Here is a 27246-nt window from a genome sequence, read left to right as displayed (position 1 = left end):
TCAGGAAACAACAGGTGCTGGAGAGGATGTGGAGAAATAGGAACACTTTTACACTGTTGGTGGGACTGGAATCTAGTTCAACCATTGTGGAAGTCAGTGTGGCGATTCCTCAGGGATCTAGAACTAGAAATCCCATTTGACCCAGCCATCCCATTACTGGATATATACCCAAAGGACTATAAATCATGCTGCTATAAAGACACATGCACACGTATGTTTATTGCAGCACTATTCACAATAGCAAAGACCTGGAACCAACCCAAATGTCCAACAACGATAGACTGGATTAAGAAAATGTGGCACATATACACCATGGAATACTATACAGCCATAAAAAATGATGAGTTCATTCCTTTGTAGGGACATGGATGAAACTGGAAATCATCATTCTCAGTAAACTATCTCAAGGACAAAAAACCAAACACCTCATGTTCCCACTCATAGGTGGGAACTGAACAATGAGAACACATGGACACAGGAAGGGGAACATGACACACCGGGGACTGTTGTGGGGTTGGGGGGAGGGAGGAGGGATAGCATTAGGAGATATACCTAATGCTAAATGACAAGTTAATTGGTGCAGCACACCAACATGGCACATGGATACATATGTAACAAACCTGCACATTGTGCACATGTACCCTAAAACTTAATGTATAATAATAATTTTTTTTAAAAAAAAGCAACCAGAGGAGAAAAGATGGATTACCTCCAAAGAAGGAGCAATAAGATTGTGGCTAACTTGTCAGAGACAATGGAAACCAGAAAAAAGGACAATGATATATTCGTATATATATAAAGTATGTAACGGAAACAGTTAACCTATGATATTATACCTAACAAAACTATTCTTCATGATTAAGATGAAATAAAGACTTTTCAGACAAGTAACAACTGAGAGAATGTATCACCAACCTACCTGCCCTAGAGAAATATCAGAGGATATTCTTTAACTAGAAGGAAACTGATTGTAGGAGGAAGCTCAGTGATACAGCAAGTGAAGGCAGAGCAATTAAATGGTGAATCTATGGGTAAATCTAAATTAATATTGGCTGCATAAAACAGTAATGATGATGATGACATATATACAGAATTAAAATAAACAACAATGGGGTTGGACATGGTGGCTCAAGCCTGTAGTCCCAGCACTTTGGGAGGCTGAGGCTGGTGGGTCACTTGAGGTCAAGAGTTTGAGACCAGCCTGGCCAACATGGTGAAACCCCGTCTCTACTAAAAATACAAAAATTAACCTGTCATCATGGTGGGCACCCATAGTCCCAGTTACTTAGGAGGCTGAGGCAGGAGAATTGCTGGAACCCAGGAGGCAGAGGTTGCAGTGAGTGAGCCGAGACCACACCACTGCACTTCAGCCTGAGCAACAGAGAGTCTGTCTCAAAAAAAAATAAAAATAAAATGAAATAAAATACACAACAATGGCAAGGTTGGGACAGGGTAAATGGAAGCTCTAAGGTCATTGCTTTGTCTGAGAAGAAAAGTGCCCAATGATACTAGACTTTGGTAAACTAAAGATTCATGTTGTAATCTATTGTGGAACCACTAAAAGTAGTGAAAGGCTGTGTAATAGTCAAGCTAATAGAGGGAGAAAAATAGAATATTTTTTATTTGACTTAATTAAAGAAGCCACAAAAGAAAAGAAAAAGAAAAATGGGGATAGGATAGATGAGACAAATAGAAAGTATTTAATAAGATGGTATATTTGAACCCAAATATAACCGTAATTGCATTAAAGATAAATTAACTAAATCCTCCAATTGAAAGATAAAGACTGTCAGAATGGCAGGTGAATAACAATACCCAAATATGTACTGTTTACAGGAGATGTCTAAAACATAAGGGTATAGAAAGGTTCAACATGAATGGAAAAAATAAGACATATCATTCAAACTGTCTAATAGAAAACTGGAATATTAGTGTCAGACATACGATAACACAAAAAGAATCAGTAGAGATAAAGAGGAACACTTTGTTCTGATAAAAGACTCAATTTACTAGGCAAATAAAACAATTCTAAATTTGAATGTGCTCAATAATATCGCCTCAAAATATATAAAAACAGAAACTGATGAATTACAAGGAGAAAGAGACAAATTCACAACCACAGTGAAAGATTTTGACACACCTCTTTCAATAACTGATAGGAAAAACATGCAATGATAGAGATTTGAACACTGCAATTAGTGCACTTACCCCAGTAGCCATCCATGGACTCCTTTACCTCACAGCTGCAGAGACATCCAGCAGAAGTGACCCACGGGGCTGTGTAGCAGGGAAGACAGGTGGAGTCAAGGACAATTCCCAGGTTCTGGACTCAAACCTCCAGAAGGATGATGATGCTGTATCTAGTTATTTTATTTAGCCCCAAATGATTGACTAGGAAAGAAAACATTGAGATAGGTGCCATCAGCTGAGAGTTGAGAGTCAGAATGCAAAAATAATAATCATTACAATTTATTGAGTGTCTTATGCAATAGGCACTGTGCTAGGTGCTTTATTTTATTTATTTATTTTTTTTTTTTGAGACGGAGTCTTGCTCTGTTGCCCGGGCTGGAGTGCAATGGCATGATCTCAGCTCACTGCAACCTCCGCCTCCTGGGTTCAAGTGATTCTCCTGCCTCAGCCTCCCTAGTAGCTGGGATAACAAGCACACGCCACCATGCCTGGCTAATTTTTGTATTTTTTTATAGAGACAGGGTTTCACCAGGCTGGTCTCAAACTCCTGACCTCAGGGGATCCACCCGCCTTGGCCTCCCAAAGTGCTGGGATTACAGGCATGAGCCACCACACCTGCCCAGTACTTTAATTGGCACTAATTCTCACTACAACCTTTTAATACAGTTCTTATCTCCATTGTATAGATAGGGAAATGGAGGCTCAGAGAGGTAAAATAAATTGAATGGGATGCTGTCACTCTCCTCAAAAGATCATAAAATTTTCTAGAAAGGAAACGAGTACACAACCATACAATGGAGAGATGAGGATAGGGAGTGTGAGCTGAGAACAGGAAGCTTCCAGTCTCCCAGGCAGAGTCCTGGGGTCCCAGCTAGGAGAGACAGGCCCAGAGAGGAGGGCAAGGGGACATCAGAATCCATAAGAGTTGGAATCCACTTAGGATGGATTTCCTAGTCACTTCCAAGGTAGACTTCCTTCTAGAAAGGGCCCAGCCAGCACTCCAAGGGCAATGCCCTGGGCTCATGCCAGAAAACAGGCTGTGGTTCCAGCTTCAAGAAATTCACAGGCCAAAAAGGAAAGTGACAGGTGCCGGGTATTTTCCCCCTAAATACATGCTTACAGTTAGTAAGGGGGTGAGGGTCAGGGGTTAAGGTCAGAGGGATCAAGATGAATTCCTCATAGGTTCTGTTTCTCTTTTGCCTGTCCTAAGTCCTTGGTTCTGACCAAACAGTTCTGAAGCTGGCACTCCAAGGGCCTCCATTTCAGAGACTTTGTTACAATTCCAAAATGATCATTTTCTCCTCCCACCTGTTTACCATGCTGGACGGACCCTCCCCCTCTAAACCACAGCTCAAGGATGCCACCTCCAAGAAGCTCTCCCAGATTGATCTGCCTCCGTCTCCCAACTGTCATTTTCCCCAAAGGCTGTGCTCCTGCTTTCTCTCAACTGACCAGGCCTTCTCCCTGCTCAGTTCCAGGTCCCCCTGCTGGCATCAAAGCTGTCCCTTCATCAGCTAGCAGTGTGGTTGTGTCTTGGCTCCCCCCTACCAAGCCCAACGGGGTGATCCGCAAGTACACCATCTTCTGTTCCAGCCCCGGGTCTGGCCAGCCGGTAAGTGAGTCCAGAGCCAGATGATGAGGGGGATGGAAGAAAAGAAAAGGGACCTTGTAGATCAGCCAGCTTCCAGGCCAAACCCTGAGGCTGCCTGTATCTGAGTTTCTGCCTGGATTCATAGATAAGAACGGGGACTGGCCACCCAGAGTGGCCGAAGCCTTACTCAGTGTCCATCTTGGGTCAGTCCTCTGTTCCAGAGGCCACAAGAGTATCATAAGCACTGGGGGCTCCTTTGAGTCAGGTGGGTTATGCTCAACCAGGCAGGGTGGAAGGGAGGTCAGCCTCAGCTCTCCTGCTCTGGCTCACAGAGGAAGCTCCCAGCAGGTCCCCAGGCTGGTCTGTGCCCTCTGGGAATGAATCATCTTTCAATGTGGTTGGTCTGGGCTTGGAAGTGCTGTTGGAGCTGTGCTCTGCATGAGCGCCTCCACATGGAGCAAGCTGAGGGAGGAGGAAAGACGGGGGAAAGCTGAGAGAAGGCACAGGCATCTCTGGACCAGGGCCTGGGCTCAGGCGAGAGGAGAGGATTGAGAGGCTGCAATATCTGCCCTAACCCTGGGAGCAGAGGGGGCAGCCCCCAGGCAAGACAAAGGGCAAGCGGCTAGCCCCGCCCTTCCACTGATGCTCGGAGGGGCCCCACAGAGAGGGAAGGGAGGATGGGGATGGGTGCAGTGCGATATGCACCTATATCCCATCATACGCATTTTTCCCTCTGCCTCTTTCATCGTCTCCAGCCAGTCAACCACAAAGTCCTGCTGAGTGACTACTACAGAGCATGCCTGTTCTAGGTACGGGAGCAGGAGAAGATACCTGCCCTCAAGGGGCTTCCAGTCTAGTGGAGGTGGGTGGCAGAGGGGAGCACACTAGAGGGGCAGGAATACTGTCAGGAAGATGTGCCCAGGGCTGGAAGGAAGGAGCAGAAGCAGGAACAGGAGGCCTGCTCCTCCCTCCATCAACAACTGGGCATCAGCCTGAGATCTGCAGATAAGCTTCTGGCTGCCAGGAAAGCTACCCTGAAATTGCTCAGTAATTGCGCCATCATCTCCTATACTCTCCGCTTTCCTGTGGTCTTTCTGAATTACCCTCTGAATGGTAGGTGGCCCAGCTCCCTGCCAGTGAGGCCAGAGTTCTATTACCAGAGGGGAAGCCCACTGACTGCGGCCACCCCTCTCCATCCTCACAGCCACTACCTCACATGCAGCAAAGTGCACACACGTCATCACTGTACACCTCCGCGAATTTTCACAACCCACCCAAGCAGCAGCGCGCAGAGCACAGAACAGGACATTACGACACCCTGAATCCCCGTGCCCCCTTCCAGCCCCCGCCTGCCCCTCCTCCCGGGTAACCATCATCCTGACCTCAATAGCATAGATTAGTGCCGCTTCTTTTTGTACTTTGTATAAATGGAGTCATACCATTTGTCCAGCTTCTTTTAACCAACATTATTCTGAATTCCTGAATTTCATTCGCATTGTTGTGTGGTTATAGCTCATTCATTCTTCTGTATAGTTTTTGTGTGCATATGTTACAATTATTAATCCATTGGGCCAGCCATTAGTATCCATTGATGGAAGGCTTTGGGGCAGTTTTCAGTTTGGAACTCTTCAAATGGTGCTGCTGTGAACATTCCTGTACGTGTCTCTGGGTGCTCACGGGCATGGGTCTCTGTTGCGTATACGCCTAGGAGAGGAAGCGCTAGGTCACAGGGTTTGCAGGTGTTCACTGAGAACAGCCTGCCATTGTTGGGTGCTCATGCCAATCACACCCCCACTCGCAGGGGATAAGAGTTCCAGTGACTCCGCATCGGCACAGACACTTGGTGTTTTTCGGGCAATGCTTTCAGCCATGTGTTCTGCTCTGTTTTCCTGTCTCCCCACGACTCTACCCACCCCCCATACACACATACATTCTAGGCTCTCAGGACACTAAGCTATTCACAATTCTGGACAACACTGTGCCTCTTCACAACCCCACACCTTTGCCCCATGGATTCCTCCCCTGGCACGTTCCTCACTCCCGTCAGACACTGCATGCATTTGAAGGCAGTCACTGTTCACATATCTGTCTCCCACCCTGGTCTCTGAGGCCCCCACGAGGACAGGGGCAGCATCTTTTCATCTTTGGGTCCCCAGAGGCTGAGCACTGTGCCTGGAACGTCCTGGTGATGGAATACACGTTCGAAGAACGAATCGGTAGCAGCCTGGCAATTCTATAGCCTCAGATATTGGGCAAGCTTCCGTTCCTTAATTGGTGGGAGAGGGCAGTCATTCTCTAGCCTGGACTTTTGCAGTCATTTCCTCCTCTGATAATGAAGTCTTTCCAAGGGGTTGGTGTCCGGGAGCCACTCCTCCTCGTTAACTCAGGCTTCAGGCTCCTCTCCTGGGCTCCAGAACAGAGCTCCTGGTCCCCGTCCCCTCCTCCTGCTGCTGGAGACATTGGGACCGTCCCTCCACCTTCTTCATGTCTTGCGCATTCCCATCAGACGGTATCACACAAGTCCTGCTGATGTGATGAGAACTTCAGTTCAGCCCTGTAGGGGGACTGGGGTCAAAGGCTGGGGGGAAACTGAACTTAGTGAGGGACCTGGGGACCTAAGCACTGTGTGTGACATGATCACTTTGCACAAATATATTCCAAATTCCAAACAATTTCAACACAAACTCATCTATGAAAGACAGCTCTGGGAGAGGGTGCTAGGGGTGAGGGCACACGCGTGTATCAGTGACAGTGCAAAACCGTGGCATGAGCCTGGAATTATAGGCAGATACCTGAGACTGTGTGTGCTCACACATGCTGGCGGGGGCGGATGAACCAGTACCTGTGGCATCCTCAGAAAAGACTGTGTATGGCCTTGGCTCTAAGGGAGTTACCCCTGGAGACGGCCACAGCTGCATTGAATCCTGGTAGACGTTTTACTAATAATATAATACATTTTTCACTGATTATAAAAATAATGCAATTTTATTATAGAAAATCTGTAAAACATATAAAAAGAATAGACAGGAAAGTAAAAATTACTTGTACTTCCTACAGGTAAACACTGGTGATGTTTTGGTATATAGTCTTCCAGTCTTTGATCTGTACGTATAGTACAGGTTTTGAGGTGTTTCATTAAACCAAATTAAAATAATATTATACATAACGTAATGCAATCTGCCTTTTTCATGGAATACCTGTTGGTGCTTTCCTACACCATCGGGTATTCTTCTAAAACATTTTTTCGTGTGTATGTGACGGAGGCCTGCTCTGTCACCCAGGCTGGAGGGCAGTGGCACCATCTCGGCTCACTGTAATCTCCACCTCCCGGGTTCAAGTGATTCTCCTGCCTCAGCCTCCCAAGCAGCTGAGATTACAGGCACACACCACCACGCCTGGCTAATATTTGTATTTTTGTAGAGGCAGGGTTTCACCATGTTGGCCAGGCTGGTCTCGAACTCCTGACCTCAGTGATCCACCCTCCTCGGTCTCCCAAAGTGCTGGGATTATAGGCATGAGCCACCACCGCACCTGACCTAAAACATGATCTTGAATGGCTGTTTATACAGAATCTATTTAACCAGTCTCCCATTATTCTATATTTAATGTGTCTTTCAAATTTTCACCATTATAAATTAGGCCTCAATGAGCATCCTTCACAGAAGTCTTTATGCACATATTTTAATATTTTCTTAGGGTAAATTTCTATAGGAATTACTGGGTCACAAAGAGTAAATATTCTTGAAGTTCTGCATACAGACTTACAAATTGCCCTTTGGAGCATTTGCACCCATGTATGTTTCTACCAGCAGGGTGAGTGGCCAGCAGCATTGTCCTTTGCACCTATGCTGATCCCACATTTGTTTTCTGTTTTGTTCCACTTTATTTTTGTTAGATGGATTTTTTATAAATGTGCCTTATTTTGAAGTACCTTTCTTTGGTTACTAGTTAGGTTTTATATGTTTATTGGCTATATTTTTCTTCTTTGGGTAATTGTCAATTTACATCCTTTGTCCAGGTTTCTATCTGGGTTTCTCATGTTTTTCTTATTGATTTATAAGTGTTCTTTACATATTAAGAAAGAATAATAGCCATTTTCTGTCATATAAGTTGCAAGTATCTGCCAATTCATTGCTTGTCTATTGATTCTGGTTTTTTGTTTTTGTTTTTGTTTTGAGAAAGAGTTTCACTCTTATTGCCCAGGCTAGAATGCAATGACACAATCTCAGCTCACTGCAGCCTCCACCTCCCAGGTTCAAGTGATTCTCCTGCCTCAGGCTCCCAAGTAACTGGGATTATAGGCATGTGCCACCATGCCTGGCTAATTTTGTACTTTTAGTAGAGAGGAGATTTCACCATGTTAGTCAGGCTGGTCTCAAACTCCTGATCTCAGGTGATCCACCTGCCTCGGCCTCCCACAGTGCTGGGATTACAGGTGTGAGCCAGTATGCCCAGCCTTTGATTCTGTTTTTGATGTACCATAGTTTTTCTTTTTATAGAAGCTGAATTTATCAATCATTTCCATTTATGATTTTGCCTTGATTGTTATGATTAGAAAAATGGATAAATATTTACCTATAGTTTCTTCTTTCATAGCTTGCCTTTTTTCAAAACCCTTTGATCCACTGGAACTTTATTTGGGGATATGGCTGTGTGCTTTTGAACATGATTTCAGGAGACTCACGGGGTGTCCAGGTTAAAAGGAAAGCACCAAGTATCTGGGCTGGATGCTAATACCTACAAGGAGAAGCCAAACTTTCTTGCCCTGTCTGTGTAGGCACAAATATACACTCAGGTATACACTGATGCACACAAGCACATACACTCAGCTGTTCTCCACACATGCACATGTACATAGAAACACATACGTTCCTGTACTGTCACCAAAAATGAGCCCGGAGAACATGTCCTAGCTTACAAAGGACGTGCACACCCCTGCCTCCTTGTGCCTGGGTCACACACAGGTTGGGCAGAGTTGTATTGCTTCCCTAGTTTGCAAGAGAGAAAACTGAGTGTCCAGAAACCATGGGCAACCTTACGGGCTGTACGCCCAGGAGGAAGGGCGGGCGGGTGTTGAAGCCACTACGCTACCCCACACTTCAAGCACATATCAACGACAGATACGCACACCAGTCCCAGAGTGCTGTGGCCTGAAAGGGCTTCCCAACCACCAGGGCTCAAGGGTGGCTCTGCACCTGCCCCCCCCGGACCTCCTGGATTCAAGGCCAGACCCCCATGAGGGAGGCAGCAGGAGTATGCCACGGAGCTCTGTGTGTGTGTGTGTGTGTGTGTGTGTGTGTTGCAGAGATGCCTGTGCCTTTTCCCCTAACATTTCCCTACAGATGGCCTGGGGCCAAAAAGGATGTCTCCTCCTGTTATAAGTTATTGGGCCTCTCAGCCCCCCTATGGGGCATGAAGAATGTCCCTCTGTGCCCATACATGCCCAGAGGTCTGTTCCTCGGCACGTGTGTGCATGCGTCTACATGTGTGTGTGCCTGTGAGCGTGTGTGTGCAAGATCCCGGGACTGCAGAGATAACTAATTATTAGCTCCCTCTGGCCTCAGGCCTCCATCTGTTCTGGGGCTGCTCTCCCTCCCTGGACTTCCACTCTGATTTCAAAGGGACCCTGGTGCTGTCCTCCTCTCCCTTCCCCGCGGCTGACCAAAAAATAAAATAAAATGAAAGTCAGTCCCATCCCATCCGTGCCAGGGAAGAGGCTGACAGGAGGTCTGCAAACTAGCGCTTATCAAAAGCTCCTTCTCAAATTCATTTCAATATCTGAGCCTCTGGTTTCCAAGGCAACATAATCTTTTCATCAAAGCAACTGGTAAAACCACTGGGATCCGATATTGTTTTGTTGGCAACTTGTCAAAACTGTCATTTTGTTAAAAAAAATTTTATAGATTTGTATAACCTACAAATATATATGGTGATCTATACCACTAATAATCATTAATAAAGTGCTACCCAGTAAAGCTTTCATAGTTCCTTCTCCCACCCCCTCCTCCCTGGACGGGTGGGCATGCTGCCTGCAAAATGCAGGAGTGGTAATTAGACGGCAGGGCTAGGAGGTGACTGGGAGCCAGGGCAGGCTGCAGGAGCCTGTCTCCAACCCTCATCAGGCAGAGGCAGTCATTTGCCTTCTTCCTGAAGACTCTTTCCTCAGGGCTTTCCTGGGACCCCCTGTCCCCCATTCTCCCTTCTCCTGGCTACCCCGTCCCTCACCTAAAGCACTCACATCCCCTGGCCTGAGCCACAGTTGCCAGAGCGTGGATCAGTTAAAGAGGTAAACTGAGGCTGACCCAGCAACACCACGAGGCAGGCCCATCAGCTCCCAGGGGCCAAGCCCAGGGCACACTCTGTCCGCTGCATCTCTAAAACTTGGAAAGGGCAAATAGGACAGAATCCTGCCTCCCACCCAACCCTACCATCCTCTCCTCTGAGCCCCGGGCACTGAGGAAGATTTGGAGGCTGGAGGGCCCCAGTTCTGCTTCTTAGAGCCTCTTTGCCTCTGCCCCGCAGGCTCCCAGCGAGTATGAGACGAGTCCAGAGCAGCTCTTCTACCGGATCGCCCACCTAAACCGCGGTCAGCAGTATCTGCTGTGGGTGGCCGCCGTCACCTCTGCCGGCCGGGGCAACAGCAGCGAGAAGGTGACCATCGAGCCTGCTGGCAAGGGTGAGAAACCTGAGGCTGGGGCAGAGGGGCAAACACTTCCAAAAGCTCCCTTCCAGAATCCTGGTTCTCCCCAGACAGGGGCTCTGCCTGCTCTGCTTTATCTGCCACCCGGCTATGAGGAACTGGCCACTCGCCTGCCTCCTGCACACAACAAGACTGGGCCTCTGCTGCCCCCTGACTCCAGCAAAGCCTCACAACAGGCTGCCTCCAGCTTGCCTGGGGCTGGTGGACAGAGTGCACCCAGTTCCCGACTCCAAACCCTACTCCCAGCTTGAAAAAAGGGGAGTCGCCTCTACCCCCAATTCAAAGCCAGGCCTTTGTCCCAATGCTCAGCTCCTCCAGAGGCGGCTACAGCGGGGTGTGCTGCTTCCACAGAGCAGCTGAGGCTCAAAGGAGAGCCCCCGTGCTGAACTGAACACTAGGCAGGGGTGATGGCGGATTCCTGCCATCCGCAGACCTTTGCAGAGCGCGTGCTGTGAACGAGGCTCTGGGCTAGAATCAGACCCTCTCAGGGAGTACCCCACTGAATCTCTGACCAGGACATGAGTGTGCCATGGGGGTTGCACCCCCACTTTTCAGAGGAATGACCCTTCCAAGGCCTCATCCCCAGGGCAAGCTGCAGCAGCCGCGCAGGTAGAGCTGGAAGGCTGAGTGTCTGCCCGTCCCTGGGGCGTAGGAACTGGCCACAACTAGCCCAGGACTGCAGGTCCTCTGCTTGCTGCTGGGCCTCCCTGGGCCCCTCCTCACTCCCCCACTCTCTTATCCACCGCAGCCCAGATGAGAGGAGGTGGTGCTTGCGCAGCCTGGCCACCCTACCGGTGCGACTCAAGCTTCTCTTGGCCCAGACACAAGAGCCCCAGCCCTACCCTGCCGCGGGCTCAGAGCCAGCCAGCATCTGATCGGGGGCCTACAGCGGGCCAGGGGCTTCCACCCCCCCTGCCAGCAGGGCTCGTTGACCCATTCCACAGCTGAGCAACCTGAGGCAAGAGTGGCATGGGCTGCGAAGACAGCCAGGAAGGAGTGAGCTAGCTCTCCCAGCTCCAAGTCAGGGCTCTTTCCACACAGCCTCAGCACCTCCTACCACCCCCTTACCCCTACCGCCAACCTCTTCTTCAGGAAGGGAAGGGACCTAGAGCCTATCACCCTTCCAGAACAGCTGGCACTGGCCCAGAGGCAGGAGTGTGAGGGCTGGGCATCTTTGCAGAAGGCTGGCCTCTTCTTCTGGGGGCATTAAATAAACACGGTCCTAGAGAGCTATGGACTTCCTAGAACACATTCACACAGCGTCACCTCCCAGCTGCCCTGTAAGGTGAGAAAGACAACCACTGCTGCCCCCTTCCCCCATACACACACGCCCACACACACTGCACGCTCACATATGCACTCACACAAACACATGCATATGCACACGCACACACTTATCCACACAGACCCGCACACTCACACTCATGCACATACACATACTAATGTGCATACACATGTGTACACACTACACACTAATACATGCACACATACGCACACGCATATACACATGCATACACACTATACACAGTAATACATGCACACACATGCACACGTGCACACACACTACACACTAATACATGCACACATGCACACACATACACACACACCCTATACACACTAATACATGCACACATGCACACACATACACACACGCATACACTATACACACTAATACATGCACATACGTGCACACACACTATACACACTAATGCTTGCATACATGCATATGCACACGCATATACACACGCATACACACATGCATACACGTGCACACTCACATATGCACATACACACTAACACAGGCACACTCACATGTATATGAACACATGCATATGCACACACATATATACTAACACACACATACACACACATCCGCACACTCACATGCAGATGCACACACACACCCACACATACACACACATATGCACACACACCGAGGCACACAGAGATTCAGGGAGCCAACCCCAGCCTGTGGCAAAACCAGGTCTGGAATCTGATCTCTGGAGAAACTCGGAGAACCTCCACAAAGCCTCCAGGCTTCTCACTGCCCCCCACCCCCCATGGAGGCCGTCTTCATGTGGACCCCTCTGCCAGGGTGTCTGGTGCCCCCACTGCTCCAAGCAGACCCCAGAACTCCCCTCCTCTGAGAGCCCCTTGGCACCCGGCATGACCAGCACAGGAGCCCAGCCCCCCCTACATCCTGCACCTGAACCTCTCAGCTGCTCCCTCACTCACTCTCCACCCAAGAAGGGCCCAGCTCCACGGGCCTGCTCTACTCTCTGAGGCACTTGGGCACTTGGTTCCTTTAAATCTAGGCCTGGCAATCTCCCAGGCACTAGATGCATTTACCCACCCACCACACTCTGGGCACCTGTGGCCCCGCGCCTTCTGTGATGCTGCTGACCCAGTCCTCCGCCACCACCCTCGGGACGCTCCTGTCCCCTCTTCTGTGCCTGTGCATGCTGATCCTAGAGTTGGTCACTTCCCTGTCAGTCTGCATCCCCTCCTGTGGCCTCAACGCGCCTGCCGACTCCTAGATCAGCATCTTTGGTCCAGGCATCTCTCTGGTGCTCCAGAACACACACCCACCTGTGGTCTAGCTACAGCTGTGGCTGCACTGTGGACTCAGTGTGAGGTGAAGCCATCCAGTCCTTCCTGCCAAGCCCGCCCCTCCTCCAGTGTGCCCTGTTCCCATGAGGGTGCCATCACTCACCTCGGTGGCCCAGCCAGAGTCCTGGGAGCCATCCTCCCCTCCCTGCTTTCTTCCCCCAAACCAGCCAGACCCTAAGTTTTGTCAGCTCTTGCTCTGAGCCCCTCATCTCCCCACTGCTACACATCACCTCCAGCCTGCATTCTGGCCACCATCCTGTCATGGTCTGTGTCCTCCAGGACCCCCTTCACCAAACTATCCTCTGCAAGCAGCCAGGATGCATCTGAAATCGGCTGAGGATACCATTTTTTTTTTTTTTTTTTTTTTTAGACAGAGTCTTGCTCTGTCACCCAGCCTGGAGTGCAGTGGTATGATCTCGGCTCACTGCAACCTCCACCTCCCAGGTTCAAGTGATTCTCTCGCCTCGACCTCCCGAGTAGCTGGGATTACAGGCACCTGCCATTGGGCCCGGCTAATTTTTGTATTTTTAGTAGAGAGACAGGGTTTCGCCATGTTGGCCAGGCTGGTCTTGAACTTCTGACCTCAACCTCAGGTGATCCATCTGCCACAGCCTCCCAAAGTGCTGGGATTACAGGCGTGAGCCACCGGGCCTGGCCAACACCACTTCTTATAACCCTCTGGTGGCAGCTTTCTAAGAGGGAGTCCAGTCTCCTGGCCCTGCCAACAAAGCCCCCGAGATTCTACTACTGCCCGTCCCCTTGGACTCAAGCTTTGGTTACCCCAGAGTATTTGCAAACCCTCACACCTGCCATGAGCTTCAGGTCTCCATGTCCCTGCTTAGTGCTATTCCCTCTTCTTGACATGTGTCTCCTTCCCTGCTTATAAAGTCTTTCTTAGCCTTCAAGTCAGAGCTTCCAATTCCAGATGCTGTTCCCGGCCGCTGCCTCCACCGCCCACTTATGGGTAGCATTCATTCCCCCTGCCTTACACCCCTAGGCTTCCTCGTGCCTGCACCTACCATAGCATTTTGCCCGTTATAATTTTTTCTTAAGTATCTGTCTCCGTCTTGGATGGTGATCAACATGAGGACGGGGAATAAATCATACTCATTTTTTGAATCCTCAGAGCCTCATGTGATCCTGACCATAACTGGTATTTCATCAATGTTTCTTGAGTCCATGTCTCCCAGCCAATATTCCCTGACACTCGCCCCACACCAAAAGCCCAAGGTGGAGGTCAGATCAGGGAGCGAGGATTTGAACTGTAAATCCAGGGGGCCCTAAGGACGGAGGCCAGGATATTGTGCAGGGGTAGAAATGGCGTGGCCCTCATCCTCTCCTCCCTGTAGCCCCAGCAAAGATCATCTCCTTTGGGGGCACCGTGACGACACCTTGGATGAAAGATGTTCGGCTGCCTTGCAATTCAGTGGGAGATCCAGCCCCTGTTGTGAAGTGGACCAAGGACAGGTGGGTGTTGGGACAGTGGAGGACTGGGTGGCCCCAAAGAGGGATATAGTAGAACAGCGGTGTGGAGGAGAGTCTGGGGCCCTCCTTCCTGGTGACCTGGTTGCCTCCAGGCCTATAGAGGCCCTGCAGGGTGTACTGCTACTGCTCTCTCAAGCAGGCCTGGCCCCCTGGCTCCCCTCTTGGGAGCCAAGGACCTCCCTTCCCCGGATGGTTAAAGACGCCGGGTTACCTCATACCCCCAGGGAGTGCTGAGCAAAGCCCCAAGAACCCGGCGTCCCCTGGCGAGCCTCCTTCCACCCCCAGCTCTTTGTCACACACCGGGGGGAGGGCCTCAGGACGAAGGGGTGCTTGACATGACCCACCCACACCATCCTCGCCCCTGGCAGTGAAGACTCGGCCATTCCGGTGTCCATGGATGGGCACCGGCTCATCCACACCAACGGCACACTGCTACTGCGTGCAGTGAAGGCTGAGGACTCCGGCTACTACACCTGCACAGCCACCAACACCGGTGGCTTTGACACCATCATCGTCAACCTTCTGGTGCAAGGTGAGGCTCTGTGAGGCAGGTGACCCCGGGTGGGGACAGGGATGGAGAGAGGGTAGGGATTCCATCACGCGAGAGGGTCATCGAATGGAAGAAGACAAACCAAGGGACAGACAGACCTTTGGGGAAACAGTGGTGCACGTGGAAGGGGAAGCAGGAGAGCTGGGGAGTGGGAGTGGGAGTGAGGGTGTGGGAGAGCCAGCACCTTCCCGTCACGGGGGGACCCCCACACCCCATCACAGGGTCCACCCCTGTGCTAAGAGGTGGTGGCTTTCCCCTCACAGTTCCCCCGGACCAGCCCCGCCTCACTGTCTCCAAAACCTCAGCTTCGTCCATCACCCTGACCTGGATTCCAGGTGACAATGGGGGCAGCTCCATCCGAGGTGAGGAGGGGTCTGGATGCGGGGGAAGATAGGGGAAGGAATTCTGGGCCCGGGGCAGGGAAGGGGCGTCACCCACTTCTGCCATTTGTCTCCAAATGGCAGAAATGATCTGGGGGCTGAGTGACCCACAAGGACGTCACTCAAGTGCCAAGGGAACTGCAATGGCCCAGGCATCCGGGATTTAGTACGCCCGCCCCTCCAGTGCCACTTGTGAGCTGTGTGACCCTGGAGTAGGCTGTTTCCCTCTCTGAGTCTGGGTTTCCCAATCTGTCAAAGTAGACAAATGGACTAGATCAGTGCTTTCCAAGTGTGAGTGTGTGTCTGCGTCACCAAGGGGCCTTGTAACAATGCAGTTCTGACTCAGCGCTCTGGGCTGGGGCTGAGGACCTGCCTTTTTTTATTTATTTATTTATATTATTATTATTATACTTTAAGTTTTAGGGTACGTGTACACAACGTGCAGGTTTGTTACATATGTATACATGTGCCATGTTGGTGTGCTGCACCCATTAACTCGTCATTTAGCATTAGCTATAGGGACCTGCCTTTCTAACACGCCCCAGGTGCTTCTGAGCCTGCTGCTTAGGGGGCCATGCACAGAGTAGTGAAGGTCTAGGCAGGACCCCTTGCGAGCCTCGCAACTCTGGTTTTCTCCCCTCCCGAACTTGCCACTAACCCCTAACACTACAGCCAAAGTGACAGCGTCAAACCTGCCCAGGGGCTGGACCCAAGGCCCTTACAGTGTTGTGTCGATTGGTTGGTTTAATATAGAGAGTTGACTGGGGCTGATCCTTCCAATTTTGCTTCTAAGGAGCATATGCCTGTTCCAATGACCAAAGGCCTGACTCTGCCCCCTGCCTGGAGCCCAGCGCCCCTGTTGGGGTACCCGAGACTGGGCTTCTGCTGCCTTGCCCTGCCCTGCCCCCACCTGAATCAGGCCTACTCTCCACAGGCTTCGTGCTACAGTACTCAGTGGACAACAGCGAGGAGTGGAAGGACGTGTTCATCAGCTCCAGCGAGCGCTCCTTCAAGCTGGACAGCCTCAAGTGTGGCACATGGTACAAGGTGAAGCTGGCAGCCAAGAACAGCGTGGGCTCTGGGCGCATCAGCGAGATCATCGAGGCCAAGACCCATGGGCGGGGTGAGGCCCAGGCCACTGGGGCAGGGAAGGAGCGACAGGCCCAGGGAGGGTGGGCTAGAGGGGCTAGGTATGGGGTGTAAGGTGGCTGGGGTGGGGAAGGAGGGGTCCAGGGATGCAGGGAGGCTGAAGGGAGGAGCCTCAGCCTCCTTCCCGTCACCACAGTGTCCTGATGGATCCCATTAGGAAAAGCTAGTTCCACTTCCCCACCGGGTGGCCGAAGGTGGCATTCCTCTGCCTCTTCCCAGCTCCCTTCCTCTTCTGCTGAGGCCTCTCTCCAGGCCCTGCCCTTTTCTTCCCTCTCCTCCCTCCCCTCCTCTTCCTCCTCTGTGCCCTGGGGCTTCCCCACCCCATCTGTGCCAAACATGGATTCTCCTGGAGCCACTGCCATCCCAGCTGCCCCAGGGAAATCCTTTCCAGCCCAGCCCAGTCCTGCCTCCCCCCAAGTCTCTCTAACCTCTCTCTCTCCCTCCGGCCTGCCAGAGCCCTCCTTCAGCAAAGACCAACACCTCTTCACCCACATCAACTCCACGCATGCTCGGCTTAACCTGCAGGGCTGGAACAATGGGGGCTGCCCTATCACAGCCATCGTTCTGGAGTACCGGCCCAAGGGGACCTGGGCCTGGCAGGGCCTCCGGGCCAACAGCTCCGGGGAGGTGTTTCTGACGGAACTGCGAGAGGCCACGTGGTACGAGCTGCGCATGAGGGCTTGCAACAGCGCCGGCTGCGGCAATGAGACCGCCCAGTTCGCCACCCTAGACTACGACGGCAGTGAGTTGCAAGGGTGGAAGGGATAGCACAGAGGCTGGAGCAGGGTGGTGTGAAGGAAGTGGGCAGAGTGGCAGATACATAAAGAGACAGACAAATAGAAAAACAGGCAGGAATGCAGGTGGGGGAAATGCTAGCCCGCAGGTGAAGGGGCTGACAAAGGGGACCTCAGGTTTGTTGCAGCCAGGTAAGCGGGCAGATGCACCAATGGCCACTGCAGATGGACAGACACATATGTCAGTAACACCAAAGATGGAGAGTCTTTGAAGCTGCAGTCTTCAATCACTGTGCATTGTTTCAGGGAGGTGACAAGGGAGGTAGAGGTACAGTTGAGGTCCTGACCTCTAAGAACTTTCTGCTGATATGGAGTAGTAGCCAGGAGGGAACAGCCTATGCTGCAGTCGCAAATACCAAAACCTGGTGGCTTAACCCTGTACTGATTTGTTTCTTGCTCTCTTGGAGTCCTGCGAGGGTTGAGTGGCCACCATGTTTTTGAACATAGAGACTCCAGGATCCACAGAAAAGGCATACTACCAGTGCCTAACTGCATCTGCCACATAGGGATACATATACACATGCACACATACACACACACACACACACACACACACATCCACTGAAGGAACATGGAAGGCTGAATTCATAGAAGCCCACTGTCACAAGTCTACCTATGTGTTAAGGAAACAGAATAAAAGCAGTATTAGAAGCGGATGGACTCAAGCAAGGAAGGCCTCATGAAGGAGGTGACTCTTAAGCAAAGCTCTGAAACAGGCAAGGATCAGGGCTTGGCAGAGGGTTATGTCAGCAGGAGAACTTGCCATGCTTCCCCACAGGAGCCCCGGGTTAACGGATATGGCCCCCGGGAGGGGTGAGCAGGGAGAGAATGTAGGGTTTGTAGTGGTTTTTGTCTCCATCTGGGGAAGAGAACCCAGTGTCCACTGCCCTGACTTCTCCCTACCATGCTTCACCCTTTGTTCTCCCCATCCCAGCTGGATATGAGAATTTAAGCCCATCAATCCACTCTCTAGGAATGAGCACTGAACTCCAACAGGCGAGAGACTAACTCCAGGAGACTTTAGGCTAATTCTACAACAGTACCAGGAAGTTGTTAATATAATGCAATATTAAAACTACGCAACTGTTCATGGCTGTCCTGATAGGACCAGAATTTGGGGAGCAGAGGGGAAGTCCAGGGTTCTGTGCCAGGAGGTGGAGGTCAGAGCCCAAGGGCAGCAAGAGAGGTCAGAGGACTACCCCACCCATGAGATGTTCTGCACAGTACCTGGCTCATAAGGGACATCTAATTCTATTATTTGCCCTCATTCAGGCACCATTCCACCCATCAAGTCTGCTCAAGGTGAAGGGGACGATGTGAAGAAGCTGTTCACCATTGGCTGCCCTGTCATCCTGGCCACACTGGGGGTGGCACTGCTCTTCATTGTACGCAAGAAGAGGAAGGAGAAACGGCTGAAGCGACTCCGAGGTGGGGGAGCTTCCTATGGGCCTTCCAGGAGGGGGTGTTGGCTCTCAGCCACATTGTCCCCACTTCACTGGATCACAGCACCATCTGGATGATACAGAGTGCCTGTGTCCCCTTAAAGGAGGAGCAGCCACTCAAACTTTCTGAAACCTCCTTAGTTCAGAAGGTTTCGTTCACCACTTCGTCCTCTATGCCCCCAAGACTTTGTGCCTGCCCCAATCAGGGCTAATATTTAGAGGTACACACTGGTAAAGCCATGTTGATTGTTAAATATTTAAACATTTCCATGTTGGTTGGTAAACAGATGTTGCTCCTTTCCACACTGGATGCTTCATCCCCTCTCACGGGATCCCTGCAACTTTCCTAGGACCCATCCACTAAAGTATAGACCTGCAGGTAGTCTCTAGGACAATGCTCAGTTCTAAGTGGGCAGTTTCTGCACCATGTCAGGTGTTAAATATTTTGAATATTATCCCCTTTTTCCATTACCTGATGCCACAGTCTACTGTGAATGGTTCTGATTTACCTCAGTTTTCCCACAGCCTAATACAGTGTCTGGCACCTACTAGTAGCTTCATAAATATACTTTCACTTATTTGGAAAACTTTTATTGAGTCTGCTTCATCATAGATACTGCAAGACTATAGAGATCAATAAAGAATGGCCAAGCCATACTCTTACAGAGTTTATCATCTAATGTGAGGAGCCAGGAGACAATAGTAGCACAGAAGAGAGAATGACTAATGCTCCCTATTTTGTTCAGGAATTGGGTAAATGGATGAATACATGGTTCAATGGATGGTTGATGATTGGATGGATGGATGGATGGATGGATGGATGGAAGGAAGGAAGGAAGGAAGGAAGGAAGGAAGGAAGGATGGATGGATGGATGGATGGATGGATGGATGGATGATTGGGTGGATAATTGAATGACTAGATGGGTGAGTAGTTACATGGTTGGATGGTTGAATGGATCACTGAATAAATGGTTGAATGGAAGGATGTATAGATAGAAGGATGGTTGGATGGCTGAATAGATGGCTGGGTGTAAGGATAGTTGAATAAAAGGCTGAATGAATAGATGGGTGTATGGATGGATAAATTGATGGATTGTTGAATGGCCAGATAATGATTATATGAATAGTTGAACGGATGGGTAGATGATTGAACAGATGCTTGGATGGATGGATGACTATTCTGATAGATCGATGGATGACAAGATGGATGGATGGCTGGATGGAAAAACTATTGGAATTGTGGAATGATTGGATGAAAGGTTAAAGGAGTGGTTGGATATAAGGTTTAATATATAAATGTAAGAATGATTGAATGGATGTTGAATGCATGAGTGGCTGGTTGAATGGATTACTGGTTGAATCAATGGGTGGACGGATAGACAGATAGATGGATGGTTGAATAGGTAGATGATGAATTAATGGTTGGATGGATGAATGGATAATTGGATGGTCGATGGTTAGATGGATGGATGGCTAGATCAGTGAATGAATGGATGGATGGATGGATCAATGGATGGGTGAATGGATAGCCAGACAATTAGATGGTTGGATGCATGCATACAGCTATTGGGATTCATTCTGACAGCTCATTCTCAGCTATCAGGGGTCTAATAAATTAACTAGGCCCTTTAATTCTTCTCTCTTCCAAATTCCTAACCTGAGAGTCCTGATCCTATTCAAGGCTCCTCTGAGACAAAGCAGGGGCCCCAAAATCCTTCCATGGACTTTTGGGGGACAGAGGCCCCGGAGGAGGAAGTGAAGCCTCTTGGTTGATATGAGAGTTTAATCATCTGGGGCTTCCCATTGACCACCTCTACTACATCCTCCACTCTCTCCTCTCCCCAAGATATAACTGAGGATAAACCTTCCACTGATACCCATTTCCAGCCTGTTATGGTGTTGTGTTTAAGTAGAGTCAATTTATGAAGCAGATGAGGTACTTGCTATGCCCCCAGTGCTTTGGGAAGGTTCTCTCGATTAGATAAAATTTGAAGAAAGGAAAACAGACCTGAGCCAAATCCTGAATTTGGAGCAGTGAAACTGCGTCACGTTTTGGGCTGTTTTGTAGGTCCTTACATTTCTCCTTCTGCTTCTTAGGAGACCAGCCCTGGCCCCATTTTAAGGAATTCTCCACCTTGTTTCCCATGCCTCTCCCATTGTCATCCTGTTCAAACTTCATTCTCACCCAGCCCTCCTCTCCCTCTACTGTTTTGCAGATGCAAAGAGTTTGGCAGAAATGTTGATAAGGTGGGTATCACCAAGCTGTTTCCTTTCTCCTCCCTTCTCCCCTCTCCCCTGAGGAGGACTCAGGAGCCTCACTCTGAACTCCCAGAATAGGAGACAGGCTTCTAAGATCCCACTGTCCTGCAAAGCCCCCTCCCCCAACCCCTTATGGCTGCTGAGCCACCCACCTCCAGTCTTTCTCCCCACAGCAAGAACAATAGAAGCTTTGACACCCCTGTGAAAGGGCCACCCCAGGGCCCACGGCTACACATTGACATCCCCAGGGTCCAGCTGCTCATCGAGGACAAAGAAGGCATCAAGCAGCTGGGTGAGTGACAGGTGCCACAAGCTCCCTGTCCTGCTGGGTGTGCTTCCCTAGGCTACAACCCATGGAAGTCAAACACCAGCCTTCATGGCAGTGCCCAGGGTTCTGGCAGTAGCCCCATCAACCACTCAACAACCTTAGAACTCACTGTGGCTTCTCTCAAGGGCTAAGTTTCCTCCTCTGTCCAGTGGAGGAGATTGCTGGCCTTTCTGTGATTCAACATTGGATAAAGCCTGGGTGTGGTGGGTCATGCCTGTTATCCCAGCACTTTGGGAGGCCAAGGAGGGAGGATCACTTGAGGCCAGAAGTTCAAGACCAGCCTGGGCAACATAGTGAGATCCCATTTCTACCATAAAAAAAAAAAAAAGCCAGTCATGGTGACGCATCCTGTAGTCTCAACTACTCGGGAGGTTGAGGTAGGAGGATAGCTTGAGCCCAGGAGATTGAGGCAGCTGCAGTGAGCAATGATCACAATTAAGCCTGGCTAACAGAGCGAGACCCTGTCTCAAAAAAAACAAACAAATCCACAAACAAAAAACACATTGGATAAAGACAAAGAGAACTTCAGTCACGTCCAAAAGAGCTTTAAAAAACAATTGTAAAGGACTCCTAGTAATTGTCCTTCTTTCCCCAGGAGATGACAAGGCCACCATCCCTGTGACAGATGCTGAGTTCAGCCAAGCTGTCAACCCACAGAGCTTCTGTACTGGCGTCTCCTTGCACCACCCAGCCCTCATCCAGAGCACAGGACCCCTCATCGACATGTCTGACATCCGGCCAGGAACCAGTATGCATTATCCCCAGGGAGACAGCCCTCTTCCCACCCAGGGTGGCTTGGGCATAGCATGACACAGAGGTAGTGTTTTTTTAAAAGGGAGGAGGGAGCGTAATGGAATAGAATGGAAAAATGGAAAGCACTGGAATTAGCGTCTGGAGACCTCAATTGCAGATTTACAAACTGTGACCTTGCGCGTATCACTAACTTTATCTCTCTGGGCCTGTTTCCTTACCTAGGAATTTTGAGAGTATTGGGTATTCATGTTCTCCAAGGGTCTTTCTATCTCTAGCACTGTGTATCTGGACATAGGATAGAACACATCAAGGACTGTAGGGAATGAATGGGCAGTCAGGAGGCAGCAGGAAAGGACATCACATTCTCCCCCAGGTGGAAGGAAAAGATGGGGTGGGTGGGGAGAATGCCCTCCACTGCCCCCACACCTTGACTCGATTGCTCTTCTCCTCTGGGGACAGCAATGAGGTTAGGAAAGGCAGCATTCCCAAGGGAGCTTCTGTGGCTGCGTCTGCCTCTTCCCTTGCTCCCCCCTGCCCTTTCTGGTAAGTGCCAGCTGCCCAAGCCTGGGTGCCTTTGGTTGGAGGATGCAATTTCTTGCATCTGTCTGTGCAGATCCAGTGTCCAGGAAGAATGTGAAGTCAGCCCACAGCACCCGGAACCGGTACTCAAGCCAGTGGACCCTGACCAAGTGCCAGGCCTCCACACCCGCCCGCACCCTCACCTCTGACTGGCGCACCGTGGGCTCCCAGCATGGTGTCACGGTCACTGAGAGTGACAGCTACAGTGCCAGCCTGTCCCAGGACACAGGTGTGCCTAAGGCCCTGCTGGCATCCTGATCATCTCTCCCTAGTTCCCCATCATTCACCTTCACCTTCTATTCTTCCCAGCTTCTACCCACCAGCTCATGAGGCCCAAGGCATGAGTCAGTTTCATGTCTAGCTGGTCACTGACCCACTGTGCGGCTGGGACAAAAACACTTGACCTCACCGAGCTCTACTTGGTCAGGGAGTTAATTGTGCTTTCCCAAAAATTGTCAGAGAAAATGGTACACATGATGTTCATTGGAGAAAGGGCTGAATGTTCCAGGGGATGGTTGCTTATCTTCAAGAATGAAAGATGTTCTGCCCTTCATGAGCCAAAGATCCTACTTCTGCCACCACTGCCACCTTCACAGGATCTTCTCAGCCTGGTGCCTTCCATGGCCAGACTTCCAGATGGCTGCTGGGGTTACGGGCAGGGGAAGTGCTCAGTCTCACTTATACCCTTCTCCCCATAACCAACCCCTTTCCTCTGAACTCCCCAGACAAAGGAAGGAACAGCATGGTGTCCACCGAGAGTGCCTCTTCCACCTACGAGGAGCTGGCCCGGGCCTATGAGCATGCCAAGCTGGAGGAGCAGCTGCAGCACGCCAAGTTTGAGATCACCGAGTGCTTCATCTCTGACAGTTCCTCTGACCAGATGACCACAGGCACCAACGAGAACGCCGACAGCATGACGTCCATGAGCACACCCTCAGAGCCTGGCATCTGCCGTTTCACCGCCTCACCACCCAAGCCCCAGGATGCGGACCGGGGCAAAAACGTGGCTGTGCCCATCCCTCACCGGGCCAACAAGAGTGAGTGCTCAGACCACCTCCCAGGCAGTGCTCCCCGCCCCCTGGCCCCAGCCCCATGAGCCCTGGCTAGATCTAGTCCTGCCAGCACCAGGATCCTGCCAGCCCAGCTTGGCTCCTTGGCAGTGCAGGGTGGTACCAACAGCAAGGACTTAGGAGCAGGCAGATCGGGGCCCACATCCTGGCTTAACCTCTTCCTATGTCTGTGGCCTTGGGCAAGTCATTTAACCTCTGTGGCCTTAAGTTTCTCATTTGTAAAATACCAACGATAGTATCTACTTTGCATTGTCATAATGGGCATTAGAAATGATATACATCTCCAGCATGTTGTAAGGCCTCATTCATTCAGTAGTGAGCATCCCCTTAATCTGAAGCTGTGCCAGGATGGAAACAGATCCCTTCAGGGTCAGCTGCCCAAGGGCCTCTGTCCTCAATGCTGTTTGAATTTAATCCAGACCCAAACAAACAATCCTGGTAACTCCACCCACCATGGTCATACCTCTCGGTAGGCAGTGACCTGGCCTGGCTGGGAACCACCTGACCCCAGGGGCCTGGCCAGAGCATATGTCCTTAGAGGCTGGAAGGGCAGGGCTAGGATCACCAGGGGGAGTCCATCAGCAGATGCTGGGGTCACAGCATGCAAAGCCCAGACTATCAAACAATGCAGTCTGGTCTGCTTAGCACTGGCCATGCTAACTGAGGCAGGGGGTGGGGCTCTCTGGGTCATGGAAAGAAGAGCCTGGAGGAATGGAAAGACTGTGGAGACTGTGACCCTGAATGACACCCCCACCCCTTTTGACTGTGCAAATTTAGGCAAATGATTTAATCTCTCTGAACCTCAGTTTCCTCACTTGCAAAGTGCAGACAGGTATTAACCAATCCTAGGGGCTGCCGTGAGGATTCAATAAGAAAACCTAAGGAAAGTGCCTGGCCCAGCTCCCCGGGGGAAGAGGCCCATTTGCAGGCAGGGTGCCCATGGAGCACAGGGGGTCAGGTGGCGAAGGTCTTAGAAGCAAGTCACATGGAGGCAGTTTAAGAAATAAGGAACTAGGTTGGGCAGAGCAGGTCACGCCTGTAATACCAGCACTTTGGGAGGCCAAGGCAGGCAGATCACCTGAGGTCAGGAGTTCCAGACCAGACTGGCCAACATGGCAAAACCCCGTCTCTAATAAACAATACAGAAATTAGCTGGGTGTGGTGGCACATGCCTGTAATCCCAGCTACTCGGGAAGCAGAGGTTGCAGTGAGGCGAGATAGTGCCACTGCACTCCAGCCTGGATGACAGAGCGAGACTCCGTCTCAAAAAAAAAAAAAGAAATTAGGAACTTTCCACCTGGAGAAGAGGGGACCAAGGGGGAGGAGAGGGGACATGTAGCTGACTTCAAACATCTGGAAGGCTGCCATGGGAAAGAGGGGGATGCCTTACTCTGTGAGACCTCAGAGAACAGAACCAGGCTCCATGGTGGGGAGGTGACAGGGAATGATATTCCTTTCCTCCTCAGGGTAAAGAAAAGCTTTCTACCAGCCAGAGTCGTTAGGACACCTTTGTCCTTAGCAGTAGTGAGCTCTCCACTACCGGAAGCTGACCAGCCTCTAGTGACAACAAGCATCTATGTATTGGGCAGCTGTTATCTGCACCAGCCACTGTAGCAAAGCACTTTACCTCCCTCATCTCATTCACTCCTCACAATAATCCTGTGGGGAAGTAAGATCATCCCGATTTCACAGATAAGGAAATGAAGGCTCAGAAAGGCCAAGTACCCGACCTTTCCACTACTCTTTATTGCCCCCCAGTGGAGGGGCCCCTATGCCAGATCAGAGAGAAGACTGGGGGCAGGTGATGGGGTGGGGGCTGAACGAGCTGCTTCCAGAGGCGTCTGCCTCTGACATCTTCTGCCTCTGTGATTCCAGGCGACTACTGCAACCTGCCCCTGTATGCCAAGTCAGAGGCCTTCTTTCGAAAGGCAGATGGACGTGAGCCCTGCCCCGTGGTCCCACCTCGTGAGGCCTCCATCCGGAACCTGGCTCGAACCTACCACACCCAGGCTCGCCACCTGACCCTGGACCCTGCCAGCAAGCCCTTGGGCCTCCCCCACCCAGGGGCCCCCGCTGCCACCTCCACAGCCACCTTACCTCAGAGGACTCTGGCCATGCCAGCCCCCCCAGCCGGCACAGCCCCCCCAGCCCCCGGCCCCACCCCTTCTGAGCCCCCCACCGCCCCCAGCGCTGCCCCTCCGCCCCCCAGCACCGAGCCTCCACGAGCCGGGGGCCCACACACCAAAATGGGGGGCTCCAGGGACTCGCTTCTTGAGATGAGCACGTCGGGGGTAGGGAGGTCTCAGAAGCAGGGGGCCGGGGCCTACTCCAAATCCTACACCCTGGTGTAGGGCCAGCAGGAAGAAGCCACACCTGGGCCACGCCGTGCCGCAGCCCCACACGCCAGCTCGGCTGTTTTTCTGCATTATTTATATTCAACTGACAGACAAAAACCAACCAACGACAAAACAAAAACCCCCAATCATGAACGCCTGTACATAGAACTCTTTTTGTACAAATGAAACTATTTTCTTCTTCTCCATGAAGCCAGGGCACAAAGAATTTGACAGTACAAGTCAAATCCCCCACCCCACAAAATATGTGTGGAGACATATATACATATATAGACAGACAGGAACGCGTCCACAAGCTATATATCTATATATTTCTCTCACCCTATTTTGAGACAGAGGCACAAAGACTCAGCAATTTTTTTCCCTCCTCCTCACCCTCCCCCCAATCTAGGTGGTTTTGACAAAGACCAAAATCCCAACTCAGAGACACTGCATGCGATTTTACTGTTCCAAGAAAACCAGGAGTTGCTTCAATTTGCAGATGCTTATGTGTTAATACCTTTTTCTATGAAAAAAGACCCAGCGCCGTGTGCAATAAAGGTTATGTTTCTATGTGGTGGCTTTTTTCCCATCTGGCGAGGGCCAGCAGGGAGGGAGGAGAGACCCCAATCCCAGGCTACCTGTTTCTCATAAAGAGACTTTGTGAGAAGCCTGGGCTTTGGCTCAGTGCTCTAAGACTTTTAAAGGCTTGCAATTAGCCCAGGTGCCTCCTCTTCTGTTCTCAGAGCTGTGCTGGGCCCGCAAGGGGAACTAGGTCGGTGGCTTCATGCAAACTCCTAAACCCCTCTGACCCACAGTGTCCTTACCTGTAAACGGAGGGAAGCTTGTAGCAGATGGAATGGGGCAACCTTGGCTCGCCAAGCGCTGGGGAGCCTGGGATAGGGGAAGGGTTGCCTACTGGCTTCTCTCCTCCAAGAGAGTGCAGGGTAGCCAGGGGGCCAGGACTACACAAGACCACTAGCCGACAGTTGTGAAAGAGGTGCCTATTGGGAGCGGGGAAGAAGAGATTATC

The 27246-nt window shown here is 50.8% G+C and overlaps 1 protein-coding gene across 1 annotated transcript in view; it reads left to right on the top strand.

The window, feature by feature from the left end:
- DSCAML1 (DS cell adhesion molecule like 1) overlaps window positions 1–26786 on the top strand; it is a 385406-nt gene extending 358620 nt beyond the window's left edge. Inside the window, exons 20-33 of the mRNA XM_032167536.2 lie at window positions 3663–3802; window positions 10304–10457; window positions 14441–14558; window positions 14945–15108; window positions 15390–15488; window positions 16441–16629; window positions 17110–17397; window positions 18722–18877; window positions 21108–21138; window positions 21324–21442; window positions 22074–22226; window positions 22845–23039; window positions 23536–23847; window positions 25756–26786. Of these exons, the coding sequence (XP_032023427.1) occupies window positions 3663–3802; window positions 10304–10457; window positions 14441–14558; window positions 14945–15108; window positions 15390–15488; window positions 16441–16629; window positions 17110–17397; window positions 18722–18877; window positions 21108–21138; window positions 21324–21442; window positions 22074–22226; window positions 22845–23039; window positions 23536–23847; window positions 25756–26231 (2594 nt within the window). The 3' untranslated portion in view covers window positions 26232–26786. The remainder of the gene's footprint in view (window positions 1–3662; window positions 3803–10303; window positions 10458–14440; window positions 14559–14944; window positions 15109–15389; window positions 15489–16440; window positions 16630–17109; window positions 17398–18721; window positions 18878–21107; window positions 21139–21323; window positions 21443–22073; window positions 22227–22844; window positions 23040–23535; window positions 23848–25755) is intronic.
- The last annotated feature ends 460 nt before the right edge of the window (window positions 26787–27246 follow it).

Source organism: Hylobates moloch, unplaced genomic scaffold (assembly GCF_009828535.3).
Source record: "Hylobates moloch isolate HMO894 unplaced genomic scaffold, HMol_V3 SCAFFOLD_11, whole genome shotgun sequence".
Lineage (NCBI taxonomy): Eukaryota > Metazoa > Chordata > Mammalia > Primates > Hylobatidae > Hylobates > Hylobates moloch.
The sequence above is the reverse complement of the archived record's forward strand: the minus strand, read 5'-3'. Positions and strand labels throughout refer to the sequence as shown.